This window comes from Etheostoma spectabile, chromosome 14 (assembly GCF_008692095.1).
Source record: "Etheostoma spectabile isolate EspeVRDwgs_2016 chromosome 14, UIUC_Espe_1.0, whole genome shotgun sequence".
Taxonomy (NCBI): Eukaryota; Metazoa; Chordata; class Actinopteri; order Perciformes; family Percidae; genus Etheostoma; species Etheostoma spectabile.
Genome location: NC_045746.1, coordinates 6,643,735 through 6,663,252, shown reverse-complemented (window position 1 = coordinate 6,663,252; position 19,518 = coordinate 6,643,735). Strand labels below are relative to the sequence as shown.

Genomic DNA, 19,518 nt, shown 5'->3' with positions numbered 1-19,518 from the left:
TGCAATATTGTTCCAGAACAGGAGAGCACTCCCAGAACATGTAAAGATGTGTACAGTACCTTGAGCTTTAGGCTTTGAGCTTTGGCAGTTTATGCATAAAGGGCTGTTAATTATTCTCCATGTGGTGCATTTTCACAGGCGTGAGGTATGTCCAATGAATTAAATTGTAGTGAATCAGCTGATGGTCTGGATTGCGAGATACTACTGGAATGTTAGACCATACATTATACCAGTCCAGAGCATGCCCAGTTCCTCTCAATAGGACGGGCAGAGCAGCCAGATATCACTAAGAACTGATAAAGCCTGAATACCATACCATAGATTTTAGGCTGCACAGTAAATAACTTCAGGATAGGATGAATGGGCGAAGGCCTCTGCTAAGCAACACCATATGCCTTGAGTGCTGACCTTAACTGAAGGTAAAAGAAAAAAGACGAATGTGGTAGATTGAATGCATTTTGTAAACTAGAGAAGGGTAACAAGCCAACCTCACCAAAAATGTCTCTTATAGGATGAACTCCTCTTTGTTCCCAGTGTGGAGCTGTTATCAGCCTCCCACCAACAAGAAGTGCTGTATTATTGAAAGATGGCAAAACGTGTGCCAGTTACAAGCTATATGGTAGTGTGTTTCAGCCAATCTCCAAGTCTTGATAATATGAGAGATAATGGGGCCAAAGTGTAGCTGGCACTGTTTGTTAGAAACATTGTCAAAGAGAACGTCATGGAGTGACCAAGGCTCTTGCATCAAGAAAGAGAAGTGACATAGGGGTCTTATTGTCCTCCGCCGCATCCACAATGTGAAGAAGGTGTCTAACATTATCTACTGCTAGTCTCGTTTTTATGAATCCTGTTTGGTCAGGCTCAGAGGCCGATAGCTAGAACACTCTGTAGGATCCTTATCCTTTGTCAGGACTAAGGAAATTAAGGCTTGCAGTAGCAGTGGTCTTCTTTGGGTTATTACTGTAAATCCGGTGGGCTCTCATAATCTCTATCTGAACATCTGCTAGATTCAGGAACCACTTAGGCAGGGATCACGAGAGATACTGGACAACATTAGCACCTTGTAGCCCCTCTTTCAGCCCAACGATGCGGATGTTACATCTTCGGCTTCTGTCTTCCATATCTGAAAGCTTCACCTCCAGCTCCTGAGAAGAGTAGCCATGGCAACTTGCGTTGCTTTCCACGGTGGCTTTTAGGTTGTTCTTCACATCAGATCAAGACAAGGCTTGCAGTCAGAGATGCTAGCTGAGCATGGATAGCAGTTAGCTTTTTGTCATTGTCGATCCCAACCTGTTGAATCTGAGACTGGATCTGAACAAAACGTGGCTCGAGGTAGCTTTTCTGTTTATCTAGCAGTGCCTCTGCAATGGCGTCCGTCTCACTGCGCTGGGTTCTGTTTTTGTTTGCCATTCTACTTTAATTAACTCCAACAAGCACATGGTAAAAAATATCAAAGTTGGAACCATATAAAACAACTATTTGACAAAGTAGGGCCAGGAGCTACACCTTAAGCCGCCGTCTCTGTCCATCCGATCACGTGAGTCCGACGTATTCATTGCAGTTGATGCTTTTTTTTAATCTGTTCAAAAACTTGGGGTCTTAAGAGCACACGTTTGGTTTGATGAGTCATTCTGACAGAAAGCTGAGATATCTCAAGTTCATCAGCGTTGAAAACTGTATTTTTCCAGTGTCCAAGCAGCGAAGTGCAAACTGTTGTCCTCTCTGGTGTTGTTGGATTGTTTCCGACTCTCAGACCAACACAGCTGACACAGCATTATCAGCGATAGCTGGCAATTTCTTACTGGAATTTCATCTCACGTCAGCTAGCCAGAGCATTTCAACAGGTGAAAGTATTCTTTTCATTTTTGATTTCAGATAGTTTAGTTTAGAAAATGTCAGGAAATTAATTGACATTTTCTCTGAACCTAAGGTCATTTGATTTCTTTAGTTGTTTTTAAACAGTCACTCCTTAGACTGTCCACGGTCATAAAAAGGAAAAATGTTGTCATGTCATTTTTGCCTAATTAACACATTACCTCAGCACTAGGCCTGGAATTTCACTATTTTAGGTGCAAGGCCATTTTTGCCCATTGCCGGTGCAGCCAGGCCATCAAATAAACAATGATTGAAAGTCCACAGAAATAATGTTTTTAATGTCAACATAAAGGTTAGGATGATTAGATTTAATATGTAGTTAAAAATAAAAAATGTTTATTGTACAACATGATGTATTGGTATTTGACCTGTATTTGTAGAAACTCTTCTCAGTAGTTGACTCAGTCATAGCTTTGCAGCATGGACACATCAGGATGTTTTTGATGTAGTCTTCATCGTTGGTGCTAGATTTGTGTCCAACTATCGTCATAATGAGCCCGGATTATCAGCGCTTCATACGAGGCTCAAGCCCTCCACTGGTTATGTACGCAGAATTTTCCTTGGTGTTGTCCAATAAGAATTCAGAATATTAACAAAAGACGCTTGTGTCTATAAACAGTATGGAAAGAGGCAAAGGATAAAACTGCTCAGCTGGGGGCATTGCGGGCGGGGGCATCAAGGCCACAGTGGCTGCAGCGAATATCATTTTTTTGAGGGGCAAAGGGCTATGGCCCCCATGGCCCCCGTAAATCCCTGCCCTGCTCAGCATTTCTTATAATCCAGCCTGTTCTCACAGAATTCCGTGAAATGATCCCAAAGTGTTACCAGCGCATTACACGGTGGTGGTGGCACGGAATGTGTGAAAAGTCTGTGTGGCCACCACGGAAAACAATGCCAATATAAAGCCAATGAGAAGATGACGTAGCATTAGGACTATGGTAGCGAGTAGTATCAAAGCCCGAAAATCTGGTTGGTTGGGGGGGTGAATGGGTCAAACACCGGACTTTCACCCGGGTGACCGGGAATCGTGTCCCGCGTTTAATGGTTCCTAAAGTCGCTTTCTTCTTTTCCTAAACCCATCCGGAGCGTTCTTCCCGCATGTCACAGAACCGTAAGCCCAGCCACAACCTCATCCTTAACGTAAGGGGCCGTGTTCATTTCTCGGAATTCTGTGGGATCAGGTTGTTTAATCGCAGGTACAACCCTGCTTCTGAATGTCGGGGGGAAAAAATCCGCTGATTTTAAATTCAAAAATAAACATTACCATATTGCTCAAATTACCATTTTTTTCTGGTGTGTGTGTGAAGGCCATTCCTTCAAATAAGATGTGAATGAAACAGAGTACAGTGAGGAGGGGTCATGGCATGCCTGACCTTTAACTGCTGCTCGGACACAACGCCTCAATCCTGCATTCAGGACGTCCTTTTAATTTACACCAGCTGTCACGCCACTAACACTTTCTTATCGTTTCGCCCCCATGTTTGCTCATGCGTGGGTTTTATTCTGCCACCTTCCTATCAACGCTCTGTCCCCGTGTCATGTTGGATTCCTGCTCAACATTTCCACCATGTCTGTCAGCTCCAACCTGTCCTTCTTCCTCTGTCACTCTTTTCCTCTTCTCCTTCCTTGTCTCTAGCTGCCAGTGGATGAACAGTTCACTCCCCCCGATACACACACTCAGTTTGCCCTCCTGCGTTGCAGCTGCCGGCTTCCTGTCTGAATGTATAAATATTTATCTCTCCGCCTGCCCAATGTCACCTGGTAATACCCTTGTGTCATTGTGAAATGCCATTATTACTTCCGACTCCAGGGGTCCCCTCAACCCCAAAGTCACCGCAGAACTCGTCAGCGTGTCAACACCACTCCCCCGTGGGTTTTCTCTCTCTCTCCTATCGACTGAGAAGATGCGTCTTTGAAGCAGTGATGATGGGAGACCTTGGCTCTTGCGAGCCCCAACCTCTGGGCTAACTTCCTGTTTGTCTCTCCCAGGCATAGCTAAGGTCTCCTTGTCCATTAATTTATAATGCGCTAATGGCAATGATTTGGAGTCATGAATAATTTAGGCTAGGTGATCGCGGCTCATGTGAAGGATTGTTCCTGGAGACGAGCGGCTTGTTTTTTTGCTCATTTAATTTACTCTTGCTATTTGTAGATAATCATTGTCATTTAGGCTAATTGTCTCTGCTGTCAATACTCAGGTGTCTTGTTACTGGGCTGCACCATCACTGGCAGCTGACACCAGGGTCTGTCCTGCCTCCAGCAACAGGGGGATAATCACCTCTCCTCTTCTCTTCTCTGCTTCACCCTCTCTTTTTCTTTTCTCCTCTCCTTTCCTGTCCTCTTATTTTCTCTCTATTTTTCTCCTCTGTTGTTGATTTTTTTTTATTATTATTATTCCTTTGTCTTGTTTATGTATTTTTTGATTTTCTGTGACTGGGAATCTTATCTGAAAATGATTCAATAAAGGGACTTTGAAAACTTCTCCTATTTTCCGCTATCCTCTCCTCTTCTTTCCTCCTTTCCTCTTCTCTTCTTTCCTCTCCCCTTCTTCCCTTTTCTCTTCTTCCCTTTCTTCTTCTTCTCTTTTCTCTTCTTCATTCTCCTTTAGTTTCCTCCCCTCTTTTATCCTCTTCTTCTTTCCTCTCCTCTCTTGTTTCAAAGGTTTTGTTGTTTTCTATTTCATCTTTGTTATTCAGGTTTTTCGTTTCTTGCCTTGTTTTTGACTTATGTGATTTTTATTCTTCTCTGAAAATGGTCCAATAAAGGGACTTTAAAAACCTAAACCACTTCTCTCTCTCTCTCTCCCCCGCCCCCCCCCAGCCTTGTCTGCAGTATTGGCCTGAACCGGGGTTGCAGCAGTTTGGGCCAATGACGGTGGAGCTTCTGTCCAGGACGGCCGACGATGACGTAATCATCCGTCTCTTCCGGGTTCAGAACATCACTCGGGTAAGTGGATCCCCCCCCCCAACATCAGTGCCATGCACCTACTTATGGAGATGATGGATCGACCCAATCAGTGATATTTGAATATATCTGGTAGATCAGGAGCAACCTCTTGTCAAAATATATGCGAAAAACATTTTTAAATAAGGACTTTCGAGGTGTGAATTTTAGATTAGAGGTTCACCTCACCAATGTTATGCAATCCAGTCATTTTATTTTTGCCACCCCTGGCTGAAATTGGGTCTTACTGCGCCTTTCCATTGAAAGTATGGAATCACGCCTCTAAATTTGAACACACCGTCAGACAACAGTTATTGTGAGCCAGCTGGCTGTGTTAGCAACCAGGTAACTTGGCTAAGGTGAAAAAACAACATGAGTGATAAACAATTTAGTTTTGTGATCATTTCAGTTCCTTAGCTGGCAAAACACAGAATCTGGACAGCTAACATGCTAACATTATGCTAAAACACAGGCAGCCATGTGGGAAAGACTGTCACAGTCTAACACATGTGTTAGACTTCACATGGCAAAAATAATTGTGTGAACAAACCAGTGGCAAAAAAACTGCAAATACACTTTAGTCAGCTAAAATACTGCAGTAAAACTAATACAGTCACCTTAGCTCATTAAGCGGGAGCTCTATAACCTACTTCAAGGGAACCCCTCCTGCTTTGCCCGGGGGCCACTTCTGCAAAATACCAGGAGGCCAGGGGCCAGTAAATAACAAACTAAAACTAATAAATTAATAATATTTATCAAGTCAAATACAACGCCGTATACAGCAATCATCGTTTGCCAAATCAGACACAGTGGTTTAGGATTGGTATGAGATGGCAAAATAAAGGCAGGTAAATCCATCCATTTTTCTTGGAATTACTTTTTTTTTTCTTCAACCTTTTCACGTTTGCTATCCTCACTCATCGTTGCCAAGAGGCAAATCCAGTCCTAGCCGCCCGCACAGGTCAGGTGTACGCTGGCGCATTTCTAGGATTTAAACACATTCAGGGCTTAGCCTGGACCTGTGTCCTACTTTAGTACATTTAATGGTTTTTATGCACTCTTGCACCTTAACATTCAAAGTACAAAAAGCTAGTTCCTGTGTGAATCAATTTATTTTCATTGTGAGTTAGAAAATGGTCACAGGCTGCTTATATCTGATTTGACTTATTGACAAGGGGATATAAATATGTTGCACAGTAAGAAACCAAAACACAAAAAAGAAATAAGCCAATTAAGCAACTTTCCTTTTTGCATGGCGGTTGTCTTACTCCTGAAACAGAACCCTGACAGTCTGGTTTCACCTTGCTGAGAATGTGACAGAAAGGTGTTGTGAAAAGGTGTTGTTGTGAATTTATACATATGGACAGTTTAGCCCAAGGTACTCACACTCGAAAAGATAATGTTTATAGATTCATCTTAATGCTGACATCTTTTAACAAGGTTGATGTTCAGACACTCAGGATTTTTGGGGGTGGCAGTAGCTCAGTCCGTAGGGAGTTGGGTTGGAAACCGGAGGGTACAGTAGGACCAAAGTACAGAGTGTGGATTGGTAGTTGGAGAGATGCCAGTTCACCTCCTGGGCACTGTCAGGTGTCCTTAAGCAAGGCACCGTACCCCCCCATTTGCTCAGGGGGCTGGTCCAGCACTGGCAGCCCACTCACTCTGACATCTCTCCATATGTGCATGAATAGGTTGTGTGTGTGTGTGTGTGTGTGTGTGTGTGTGTGCGTGTGCGTGTGCGCGTGTGTTTCAGGCCTATGTGTACTGATTTCTAACAAAACACAACAAAAACAGCATCAATTATTATTAAATTATTTTAACTCTTATATTGATGTGACGTGTGTTGTTGTTGAGACAAACACCCCCCCCCCCCCCCCCCCCCCCCCCCCCCCCCGGTTTTAACCTGACTGAACTCAGCCGGGCCCCCGATGACAGTATGGTGCATGGTGAAAGGCTGCACCTACGTCAAGTTTTCTTAGTTTCCCTTATGAGACCTATTTATATTCTCCACATTCTACACCTTATTTTTCCCTAACATCATTTAATGCAAGGATGTAATTGCCCTCCATTTGCTGTCTTCACAGCATAAACATACAGTACATTAAGTGCGAACTCTGAATCACTCTAAGTTGCCTTGATACGTCAGCTTGACAAACGTTAATGGCATAATTGCTGTTTAAATGTTTAATTTGCTTATCATGTGAGATGTTTTTGCTTAATGTTGGATATGAACAAAAACACTTCCTCAGCCCTGCCTCAGCAAGGCACAGACCCAGCTCTGTATTGCTGTGGAAGGCATTTCCAGGCACTGAATCAATTCATTTATCTTTAAGAGAGTTAATGAAGCCTGATAGTTCTATAATGATTGTGATTGGTGACCTAGGTCCCAGCTGGTGTTTGTTGTTCCCAGCAGAATGATTGGCTGCATAATAATCCTACTTTCCAAAAAGCAACTGTATCAACACTATGGTAATGTTATAAGTTATATCGTCCCAATACTTGTTTAATAAGCACATTTGGGCCTGTTATACAAGTATGTGATAATAAAACAAACTCTAAAACACATTATTGATATTGACCATACAGTATCCAATATTTTTTGATACATTTCAGTATGTTTTTTTTGTTTGAATGTGTGTGTCTGTGTGTCTGTGTGTGTGTTGTCTGAGGAGTTTAGCTTAGTTCCAGCTTCCACTTTAGCTCCAATCCTTTGACCTCGGTAGCCTCAGTAGGTTCTCAGCAGTCTTCTGTAGATTCCTGTGTCCTTGTCTTGAATTCTCCTTTAGTTGAAAAACCCTCGTAGCTCCTGCGACCCCTCACCCGACCCTCACGCTGGCCTAAACCTCCCGTGTCAGTGCCCCTGTCACCCTTCCACTCCGACCCGACCCCTTGAATAACTCGACACCATGTCAGAAACTGTTCCCACATGACTCTCTGCAGGATCCTGAAGAGACAGACACCACAGAGCAAGACACCGATAGCCCCTGTCCAAAGAAGGTACTCCACTGTCCTGAAGTTACAGCAAAAATCCTACGAGTTGCAACAATAAACTGTGATAACAGTATTTAGTGTAACAAGTGACACCATTGTTTAGATGATTGCCCCACACACCAGTGTAGGACACTCATTCTCGCTATTCCATGCACGGGATCTTGATTTGTTACCACCAAGCAGTTCATTTTGGTTTGGTACACATTAGAACAGTTATTTTTGCATTTCCACTAGTAAAGGTTGAAGATAGTGCTTGGTACTTTTTTTGGTACCACCTCAGTCAAGGTTCCGAGCGAGTTTAGCCAATATTAGAAGGTGGAGTTAAAACACTGTAGACCACTGGCTGGGCAAAGAAAATCATCACTAGCGCGTCATCCTGCAATGCCCCACCATTTTTAAATAGCCAAGCTATCATCAATAAAGATCCCCATTCGCTCCACCCAGATTTTAAAAAATGGAAATGGCAGTCCGCAAAACAAAGCCAAACACTAAGCATTGCACTATGTACACTTTGGTGTACAGTGGATACAGTTTGGTTGCCAGTTTGGAGCAGCATTGCTGAAACGATCAGCGGAGGATCGCACCGACCCTGAGGGGGAAATCTGCTTTTATTCTCTCACAGCCGTTATCAACAGTTCCTCCTTTTACCTCTGATACTGCCGTTTACGCTACCTGCCCAACGTCAAACAGCACACAGATGAAGTTAGCGACTAACTGCAGGACATAATGACGCATGTAGCATGGCCAAAGTCCAGTCTGGAGTATTAATATAGTGGCCGGTGACCTCTAGCTCACCCCAGAGTCCTTAGCAACGGCCTGGATTCCATCCAACCTGCGGCCCTTTGCTGCATGTTATCCCCCCTTCTCGTCTATCTGTACTGTCTAACAAGTAATGTTTAAAAAAAAGAGTAATAACGACAAAAATGTATAAATGATGTTAACTTTGTTTAGATTAATCTGTTCTCACTTTAATGTTGTAAGCACAGTACACTGCTATGTACTGCATCTTTAACGGCCAATTAGAAGTTAGGACCAGGAGATCCGCGCAGTTCAAACAGGTTTCAAGGGTTGACAGAATCCCCTCTGGCTAAAAAACAGGTAGATGGTTGACTGAGTTTGTGATGCGTGGTGTGTGTGCGCGCTGTGTTAATACATGTATGATGTCTTCTATTGGAAAAAATAAAACTGTTTTCACATCTTTCTCCCTCCCCACAACTCTTGCTCTCTAAAGCTTCAGGAAGGCCAGCTTGTGGTGCGTCACTTCCAGTTCCTGCGCTGGTCCCCGTACCGCGACGTGCCCGACTCCAAGAAAGCCTTCCTCAGTCTTTTGGCTCAGGTTCACAACTGGCAGATGGAGTGTGGAGAGGGACGCACCATCGTCCACTGCCTGTGAGTCCGCTTACACACAACTGTGTGTGTGTGTGTGTGTGTGTGTGTGTGTGTGTGTGTGTGTCTTTGTCTGACTGTCTGTCTGACTGTCTGTCTGTGCCTGCGTGTGTGTTTGAGATTTAACTCTCCTGTTGTCTTCAGGTCAAATTTGACCCATTTTCAAACTTTTTTTATCAAAAATGTTTTTTTGTTTTTTTTTAAACCAGATAACCCAAAAATAACTGCATGAAGTTGGCTAGAAGCCTTGGTTTAACACACAATCGGTTGATTATTTACATTTATGCTTTCCAAACAGGCAACAGGTGTGATTATGTGCTGCCATTTAAAAAATGAAAATGGTTTCAGAACAGTGCCCTGTATCTTAACTTTGACATACATACCAGTCTGGGATTATCCATTAACAAATGTCCCTCTGACCTTAACTATTAGTCCAAATACTTCATCATTTCTTCTTGTATTCCTTTACTGTATTATGTATAAATTCCTATAAATGAAGTTTATTGACCATGATTTCAAAAAAGAAGTGTAAAACTAGTTTAGTAGTTTATTATAAGGATCCCCATTAGCTGACGCCTAGACCACCGGCTCTAGTCTCCTGGGGTCCAAGACAACATTAAATCAGACAATGACATGACACATATAGAAAAGAAAAGAAACATAACATCATAACAAGGAAACAAAAAAAAGAAAAACAATAGTATGTATATATATATACTATATACTGTATGTATATATATGTATGTATATATATGTATATATATATATGTATATCTATATATATATATATCTTGAAAACAAGAGGGGTAGGAAACAGGTGCATGGTTGATACGAGGGTTAAGCTGCAGTCTATATTCAAGAGTAAATTCAACATCATAAACGTCCAGGGTTTGCCTTGGAAAAGTTGTTAGGCCTAGTCTTTTTTCGACGGGGGCCAGTCCCAGACTGATGGCAGCATTAATGTAGAGCCCAATATTTTTAATAATACCAAACTTAAAAATCTAAAAAAAAACAGCTATTAGACAGACTTCATATCCTACATTAAATCAGAGCTAAAACTAAGTGGGTATTTAAAAAATATGACTACTCCTAAGTTTCCAACCAAGTCGCCCTACTGTAACTGTAGTTTAAAAAAACGTCATTACATTTTTTTAGGCCCGGTGGGCCACCTGGCTTCCAATACACTGGGAGAAACCCTGGTAATGTCATTCCCGTCTGAATGGAATCGATTAGAAACAACATTTATTGACGGCGGGACTTGGACCTCACGTAAACTGGTATCTAACTAGATACCACACTGCGTTCATACTGTATTATTCACCTCACACGTCTTTGTGTCTTTACATGAGCTGCCTGCCTTAGATCTGTCCTCCATCTCCCATCAGGCTCTTTGAACTCTGGAGGTCAGCCAGGCTGTGTGTTAGACATGTCATATCTGATTTTAATGAGAACTTTACTCAGATATCCATCTTAAATGTCTGCTGGGTGGCCTTTTTGCGACAGCATGCTTGATCTGTGCTCAGTCAAACTGTGACATTTCCATCCGAGAGGCTGTCTGCGCCGCTGAAGCACATCCTTATTAGGTCACTCACGTCTTTATACTTCTGCTCTGTGTGTTTGTGTCTGTGCGTCTTCGTTCCTTCTTTCTGGAGCAGGAACGGCGGCGGTCGAAGCGGTACTTTCTGTGCCAGCACCATGATCTTGGAGATGATTCGTCACCACAGCGTGGTGGACGTGTTCTTTGCTGCCAAAACGCTGCGCAACTCCAAGCCAAACATGGTGGAGACAATGGTGAGCAAGCAGGGACGTTCATCTCCCTTTTCTTCAACACTATGATATCGCACTACACGGCTGCCTCAGACAGGGTGTGTCAGGGAAGACTATTAATTACTGTTTTTTCTTATGTAATATATTTATTTTTTATTTTTTTCATATTTATTTAGAAATAACACATTAGTTGACATTTCTAAATGTAAATGGGAATTTTTTTCCCTCACATGTAGATCAATTTTTTGATGCAGCATATGACATATAAAGTCAAAGAAAAGCAGCAAACGATTGCAGATCGATACTGATTTTCTTACAGTAGCACAAATTGAGAAAATGTGTCAAGTTAAGCAACATATTTGTGTTCATCATGTGGTCTGACTCCAATTTCTGAACATGCAGTAACAAGAACAAAGGAGAGGCAGAAGGGAAATGGAACTCAGCAGTATGGTTCCAGAAGGGAAAATCCCATTCATTTTCTCCATAAGAATTTTGGTTATTTGCCATAATGTCTAAACGAACCGTACCACGAACTACGAGGTTGTGAAATGAAGGTTTTTGTCTCCGCAGAAGCCACAAGTCTGTATCTTATCCCCCTTGTTTTAGGAGAAACATGTTTTATTCACGATGTCATGGAAAAGTACTTCAATAACCCAAATCCTCAGTGTAACGGCGACAACTCTTATTGATGGAGCTTGCTGCTACCATGGAAATATTTTCCAAACCCACAAACACACATACAGGTTAGGTCAGTTTTCAGGACTTCACAGATGGCTGACAAGCCAATAAATAGACAGACAAAATTGCTGAACGTTTAAACAACTGAAAAGACAAAAACAATTTAACATTTAAAAACCCAAGTACGCAAGACAACAACAATATATAAATAGTACACCTCAGGTTGTAGTGTCACACCTTCAGATTCTAAGCGCTGGGGCTTCTGCCTAAATCCATTATTTAGCATTCTACAGTCCTACAGGGACAAATCCATAGTGGAGGAGACAGCATTACCAATCTCTCCAGCCGCAGTCACCGTAACAGACCAGCATGCAATGCAGCTATATAAAGGACAAGATGGCTTTTGAGTAAGGAGATCACACACAAATACAAACAAAAATAGACAGTGAATGCATCATTACAGTTATGTGTTTGAATTGGGGTTTTTTGGATAGCAGTATTAGGGGTTTTGACCCTTTCTTGTCTGATAAACCCAAAGGTTTAAAGAAAAAGACTGGATATATTCCAGGTTTTGAGACTTGAGACTTGAAGCAGGGGCAAACAGCTAGCCCAAAGGGAACACAATCTGCCCCCTGAACCCTCTCAAGCTCCCTTATTAGCACAGTATTTTTCTTTTATTTAATCTCGACAAAATACCGATTGTAAACACCACTTACTTTCTCAAATATTGTCTTCACTGTGGGTTTTCCAGTCAACCACAGAAAAAGAAGTTATTTATAAATGTACATTTCAGGCCTTAGTGGTCCCCTAATACTGTATCTGAAGTCTATTTCCAAAAATTTAGCCTTGGTGCAGAATTAGAGCCACTAGAGCCAGTCCCACCATGAGCTTTCCTTAGTATGTGCCATTTCTGAGTCTGTACCTATTGAGGAGGAGAGGGGTGGGGGGGCTTGGTAGAGACTGGGGGTGTGGCCTTGACCAACTGCCACTTTGCTTGTTTAAAATCCATGATGTCTCTCTCTCATGGGTGGGCCAAATTCTCTGGGCGGGCAAAGCAGAGAAAGTGGAGGTAACCTTGCCCCTTATGACCTGATAAGATGAGCCCATCTGAGCTTTCATTTTCTCAAAGGCAGAGCAAGAGCCCCAGGGCTCAGTTTACACCTATCACCAATTCTAGCCACTGGGGGACCATAGGCAGACTGGGGGAACTCATATTAATGTTTAAAAACCTCAAAGGGACCAGTAGGATCAGTTCATTGTTGGTTTGGGTCTACACATAATAAGAGAAGACGAATACAGACCACCACTAGATTTATGCTTTAACTCGGGTAGACACACCAAGAACTGAATAACAATGTTTGATCATTAAATTACTTCTGGGATGCACTGAATATTACTAAAGATGATTTCCAACAACGTAGGAACATTTAAGGAAAAATTTCTAGTTCATGCAAATGATTTACTGTTGATATGAAAAATATTCATGATCAATATCTGTGCTTGTTCTAGGAGCAGTACCGGTTCTGCTATGACCTGGCCCAGGAGTACCTGGACTGTTTGGAAGTCAGATAGCACCAATCCCTCCCTTCTGGTCCCCTCTTGGAGAACAAGGTCTGCATCCTGGATCCTGGATCTGTGCTCCTGCCTCCTTTAATCCATGTATACAGCTCTGGTTGTCTTTCTGCACCATGTCTGGATGAAACACTGTCTGCCATAAAGACAACAACAATTTAGAAAGCTCACTGGATAACTTGTAACATACTACTGACACCCTTTTTGCTTTTCCTCGGCGTTCTGATCCAACCTGTACTCATTCGTGCCACTTCACATCTGCCAAACCAGAGGACACTTAACAGGAGTAGAGTCGGTTTTATACCCGACCTCTGTCAAAGCAGCCGGACTAGCTGTCGTGCATCTCGCCGAGAGGACTCAAAGAGCTCAGCTGTATCCTGCCTTACTATGAACAAACACTGAAAGGGAACTACAGTTGATGCCAACCACTGGCTGATATTTTGTGTTTGTTTGTAACACTGTAAATGGTGCAATCTGCTGTTGATGAACATCCCATGTCGTACGGTACTATATATGAACTTTATTGTGGGTGAGGCTGCCGATTTGAAGGTAATCTTTGGGAGGAAGTCAGTCAAATCTGATGGACATATCTGTACAGTAGAGTTGTCTTGGACCTAATTTCTCTTTATTTATTTTCTCTGTATATAGATGTTTTTTTTCCCCTCTCCCCTCCCCCCGGGTGTTTCTAGATGTTCTTAACGTCTTATCAATGTGCCAATCCATTCTCTGTGTGTTTGTAAACGGGGACCACTTCAGCATCTGCATGCCCAGTCTTAAGTGTTTCATTGCAGTGTGTGGCCCAAGTCTGCTTCAGGGTGGATTCTGCAACGTAAATCCCTCTGCTAGTCCTCAGAGAGCTCCGCAAAGAATAACCGCGTGTTGCTGTGAGAATACGGCGAAAAATCTGTCGCTTTCTAAATTTGTATTTATTCAATGTGTTTTATTTTCTAAATAGTGTATAAAACAGGAAAGTAAATAAAATATGTTGTTGCTTAACAACCACGCTTTTTGGAGAGATTCTTTTGGGTGCAGGCCTAGGGCCCCTGGACAGGAACCTCTGTGTGAAGTAACTGTTCACATTTCAGTCAAATAAGCACAAAGCCACGCTAAAAGGCCAAAAAATAGACAGAAAAAGACCACAAAGCGATGTGAAATGACCAGAAATAGAGGCCAAACTACCATCAAGAGACCCAGAAGGACCAAGAGATGTGGAATCAAGATACACAAGATGACCACAAACGCAAAGACAACCCCAAAGACCACAAGGAGACTCAAACCGACCACAAAAAAACACGCTATTGACCACAAAGAGACTCATTGCTATAAAGACGCAAAAACTACCACAAAGAAGTGCAAATCAAAGAAAAACAAAATAATCACAAATGACCAGCAGGCCCCATAGTGACCACAAAGACACGACATATAACCATAAAGGCCCGCACACACGACTACAAAGACCGAATAATGACTACCAGGAGATGCAAAATGCAAATGACCATAAAGAGATGCAAACTACTAGCCTGGTTGACACCAGACGCTGTCAGCTGTAACAGAGGGGGTCCAGGGAAGGTTCATTCACAGCCCCTTTCCAAAGCGGGCGTCACCAACGGACGCTGCTCAAATGCCTCTGGGCGCAATTGGATCGACCAAAAACCAATCAGACCAACGATCCGGGTGACGTAGCAGCGACGGCAGCACCAACACGTTGCTGCGCTTCGGTGTCCGTCATGTTGAATGTGTACAGAAAGCTGCTTGGCGTCACTGCGCTATCGTCATCGTGTATCAACGGTTGTGATTGGTGCCTTGATTTGGAATAATTTGGAAATGGTGTTGAATGGGCTCCCGGCCAGACTGACTTGCAGAGCAATTCTTAAATTTTCTAGCACAAGGAGACTCAAAATTACCGTAGAGAGTCAAAAGGAATACAGTGATTATGCAGAAGGGACAGAGGGACACATGGCAACCACAGAGGTATGAAATGACCACAAAGGGACGCATGATTATTTATCTAAAATCTAATTGTGAAGATATTGTAGAAGATATTGTAGGCTATTGTCAAGCCTACAATATTGCCACAATATCGAAATAGTATAAGCATTTGGTTAAGAATATCGAGATATCTGATTTTTATAGAAAGGCGGGGTCGGGCATTTTACACGGCTGTGTCCAGGAGCTCATCATCTCATAATCTGTCCATGGCTGTTGCCATTATTTATATTATATTATCTCATGGAACAGTTTATTAGTGGTATAGCTTTGAGTCTTTACACAGTTTGACTCATTTTACAAACGTGCCCCTCTTCTTTAAATCTGTGCCCCAGTCTGGATATGTGGCACGCGCTGCGTTCTACAAAAAGGTATTTTCAAGCATTTATGAGTTTGTGATGGGAGAGTTGTTGATGCTCTACCCCCCCCCAACCCACATCCACCAGCACTTCCACCACCGCCCCCGCCACTTATAGCCAAAAGATATATTGTTGCTTAAGAATCCCACAGTTCATTTGCTTGACCTGTATTTTAATTTACGCTTATCATTTAATTAGCAAAGTTAATGGAGTTTTTTATCATTGCCACCAAACAGAGCCTCTAGGATTCAGCCATCTCCTTAATTGGGGAGTCTTGATGATCCATTGATTGAGGGCTCGACACACTGAATCTGCATGTGGCGCTTTACAAGCGATGTCACATCTAGTTACTATGTTTTTGGAGTGGCTGATAAGCTGCGGTGATTCGCTGGTTGACCTTTTCCTGCACTCTGTTTCTCATCAATATACTGTTCTCCGCTGCATAGGCACTTTCTAAATGAGAGACAGGACAGTGGCCCATTATTTTTCAAACTTGCAGAGAAGAGTGCCTGTACAGCAGGGAGAATGAACTCCAGGAACAGCCGGGGAAATGTGGTGAGGGTCAAAGTTCACGCTAGGATGTATTCTTCGGCTGTCAGTGTTTTTTCCACAGGTTCAATTACATTCTCTTTGTGTTTGTGAGGCAATAGATCTCCCTTTACTGCATTTAAAAAGATGATGAAAAGCCGCATAATGCGCCTCGGATAAAAGAACAACACAGGTGCTATTGTGTGCAGCGCACAAAAGGACGTGGATGACGCTTTTCTCAAAGCATCGGTTTATGTCAGATTACACAAACCTGCAAATGTGTTTTCTCTTTATATGTTGCTGGAAAGACAACACAAGTCCTCCGCTGCCTCTTTCTTTTGGAGGCTGATCTGAATGCTTAAGAGTACGTTGTGCTTCTCGTTGCCAAAGCAGCAGTGTCTGTAATTACTGTAGAAGCCGTTGTTTTAAAGTGAAGGGCTGTATTCAAGCACAGGAACTGAGACTCTCTAGATGACTGAACGCAATGGAAAACACAAAGGGGGGGGGGGGGGGGGGGGGGGGTCTGGGGACGCTTATCTTGATTATTTCATTAATCACAGGAGATTTTCCACACACACATACACACATTTATACACACCGGGGAATTATAGTCATTCCAGGCAATCAACAGAAACATACAGATGATCTAATTAGTATATAAAGGCGGTGATTAAGCTCAGTAATGTTAAAGTGCCGTCCGTGTTTCAGTCCCAGGCTACCGGCAGTCGCCGCTCTCCCTACAGCTCTGCCCATCAATAGTTTATTAGTTGCTCTTTTGTTTCATTTTTCATTGTCACACCCTCCTACTTAGAGAGCAATCGCAACAGACTTGGGCATGCCTTTTGAGTGTTCAAATTCTCCCTCATAAGTTATTAATATCCACATAAAAGAGCAGACACGCCGAGCTGTTGGAGCTGACTATAAGCCAATGATAAGAAACGGTGGGCTGGTTTCCACCACAGATCGTCACCGCTGGTCTTTAGTTGAGTCCAGCAGGCTCTGCACGACAAAGCCTTCTCCTTATCCCTGTCGTGTTGGTCCACAGCTCTTGAACATTATGTCTATAGCGTGTTATGACACAAGATATCGTCTTAGATTTTGGATATCGTAATATTGTTAATGGCTTAAGTGTTGTCTTTACTGATTTTAAAAGCTGCATTATAGTAAAGGGATGTCATTTACCAGACTGTTTTTTTAAATATTATTTCTTTGGGCATTTTAAGCCTTTATTTGTAAAGTGCAGCTGAAGACATGAAGGGGGAGAGAGAAAGGAATAAAGAAATGACGTGCAGGTCGGAGTCTAACCCACGGCCGCTGGGTTGAGGACTACACCTTTATATATGGCCGCGCGCTCTTTAAGGTGAGCTACCCAAGTGCCCTACCAGACTGTTGCTGACTTGCTGTTCTATTTATTTGCCTTTAACCACTTGGTCATTATATCTACATTAGGGATGATTATTTATCTAAAATCTAATTGTGGAGATATTTTGTTAAAGCACCAGTAGTCAAGCCTACAATATCGCCGCAATATCGACATTGAAGTATTGGGTCAACAGCATCGAGATATCGGATTTTCTCCCCATCGCCCCGCCCTAGTGTAAATCAATCAGTCCAGAACGTTGGGGCCCAATGGGCTGATGCTGGGATGGACGAGCATGTAGGAGCAGACCCTGGCACGCTGGCTTCACAAGGAAGGAAAGCTGTGCAAACACAAAAAAACAAAGATGCATCTCTTGTCCCTGCTGGCTTTGAATCAAGGCTCCAGCCATGCAGTGGGCAGCCACATGAATCAATTAATCTCCTTCATTTTATCCCAAATGCACCGTGGAAGGTGGAGCTCAGCCGGGCTGCTGAACAGAGAAGTATCAGTGTGTCTCCCTGCTGACTGATGGCAGATTCAATTTGAGCTCCATGCGGATTCATTTTATCTCTGATATGACTTTACATTGGATTAAATTAGACCGGTATGTGGACCGGAAGCTTCCCTCTCATCTCTTAACACAGTCAAATCGAGATAATGTCGCACAAGGTCTGCAAAACCTATTTCAAGGTGGTCGGGCTGCTGACGATAAAAGCTGGTGTTTTTTTTAAGAAAATGTCTCATTCAGTATGGCAATCATCATTGATTATGTCAGGCCCAGCTGATAGAATGTCCATGAAGGCGGCGGTTATTGGCAAATATGTCGACTGGTTTTGGTTTGGAAAGCAGCACATCAGTCGGGGGAGCCTGTGGCAGTATTGAAAACATGGGACTGGGAAAAAAAATACTAATGAGACTAATGCTCTCCCGCCCACAGCATAATCTATTGAGGTGGGGGGTAAGATGTGAGGCGATGGCCGAGGGCGAGTCAATAATGACCCCGCTTTATTCCAGTGAATGCAGTTCACAGGGCCTGCATCTGCATCTTCCACCTCTCTGTTTGACCATAACACAATAGCGATAAGCTCGGAGGGAGAATGAGGGGAGGGAGGGGGGGGTGACCTGCTTGGACATGACTGATATGAGTTATGCTGTGGCCGAAACACACACACCCTTCTCACTATTGATGAATCAACAGCTGTCAGAGCTCTGTGCCAAACACAGCTGATGGATGTGTTTTCACACAAATGAGCATTTCTGCTCATTTGAAAATGCAATGAAAGTGCCTTTAAAGTTTTATTTTGACATTTTCACTCTAATTGGAAAGTAGTAAAGATGCAAATACATCTCATCCTATCTTGTCATTATCTATCACAAACTAAAAAGGATTTATTTTTCGGGGCTTTTCCCTTATTAGTGGAGTGGATAGACAGGAAAGGGGGAAAGAGATCGAGGATGACACACAGCAAAAGGCTGCAGGTCAGACTCAAACCCGGCCGCTGCAGGACTTGAGAAAGTTTACACACCCATGCTAAAGTTGATTAAAACGAGGAATAAAAAAACATCTTTTGGAAATTGATCTTAATGCATTAATTGAAAAAAAAATAGGACCTAAATCCAACCTTTTAAGGACACCACTTTTCTTTGTGAATGATAAATAAATGTTCTTCCTTAAAATACAGGGGGCAGAAGTACACACCCCTATGTTAAATTCCCAAAGAGGCAGGCACATTTTTATGTTTATTAGTATTTAATAATTTATTTATTATTATTATTTTATTAATATTTTATTTTTTGTTATTTCATGGATCCAGGATACTCTTCATCCTGATAAAGTTCCCTTGGCCTTTGGAATTAAAATGGCCCCATATCATCACATACCCGTCACCATACCTAGAGATTGGCATGGTGTTATTTCAGTTAGACTAATAGAAAGTTCTCCATGCCTATCTCTAGGTATGGTGACGGGTATGTGATGATGTTGAGCTATTTTAATTCCAAAGGCCAAAGGAAGTTTATCAGGATGCATAGTATCCTGGATCCATGAAGTAACTGGCCTTTAAAAATAAAAAT

General features: G+C 42.6%; 1 protein-coding gene across 9 annotated transcripts in view; it reads left to right on the top strand.

Moving 5' to 3' along the window:
• The window catches only part of LOC116702075 (receptor-type tyrosine-protein phosphatase U), a 221,250-nt gene extending 207,050 nt beyond the window's left edge, over positions 1–14,200 (top strand). For 5 of the 9 annotated variants that reach the window (XM_032536178.1, XM_032536176.1, XM_032536179.1 and 2 more), the window contains 4 exons: positions 4,696–4,821; positions 9,041–9,198; positions 10,851–10,986; positions 13,150–14,199. In XM_032536178.1, the coding sequence (XP_032392069.1) occupies positions 4,696–4,821; positions 9,041–9,198; positions 10,851–10,986; positions 13,150–13,212 (483 nt within the window). In that variant the 3' untranslated portion in view covers positions 13,213–14,199. Of the gene's footprint in view, positions 1–4,695; positions 4,822–7,758; positions 7,816–9,040; positions 9,199–10,850; positions 10,987–13,149 lie in introns of all 9 variants that reach the window. The other 4 variants (XM_032536175.1, XM_032536172.1, XM_032536173.1 and 1 more) reach the window with 1 other exon arrangement.
• The last annotated feature ends 5,318 nt before the right edge of the window (positions 14,201–19,518 follow it).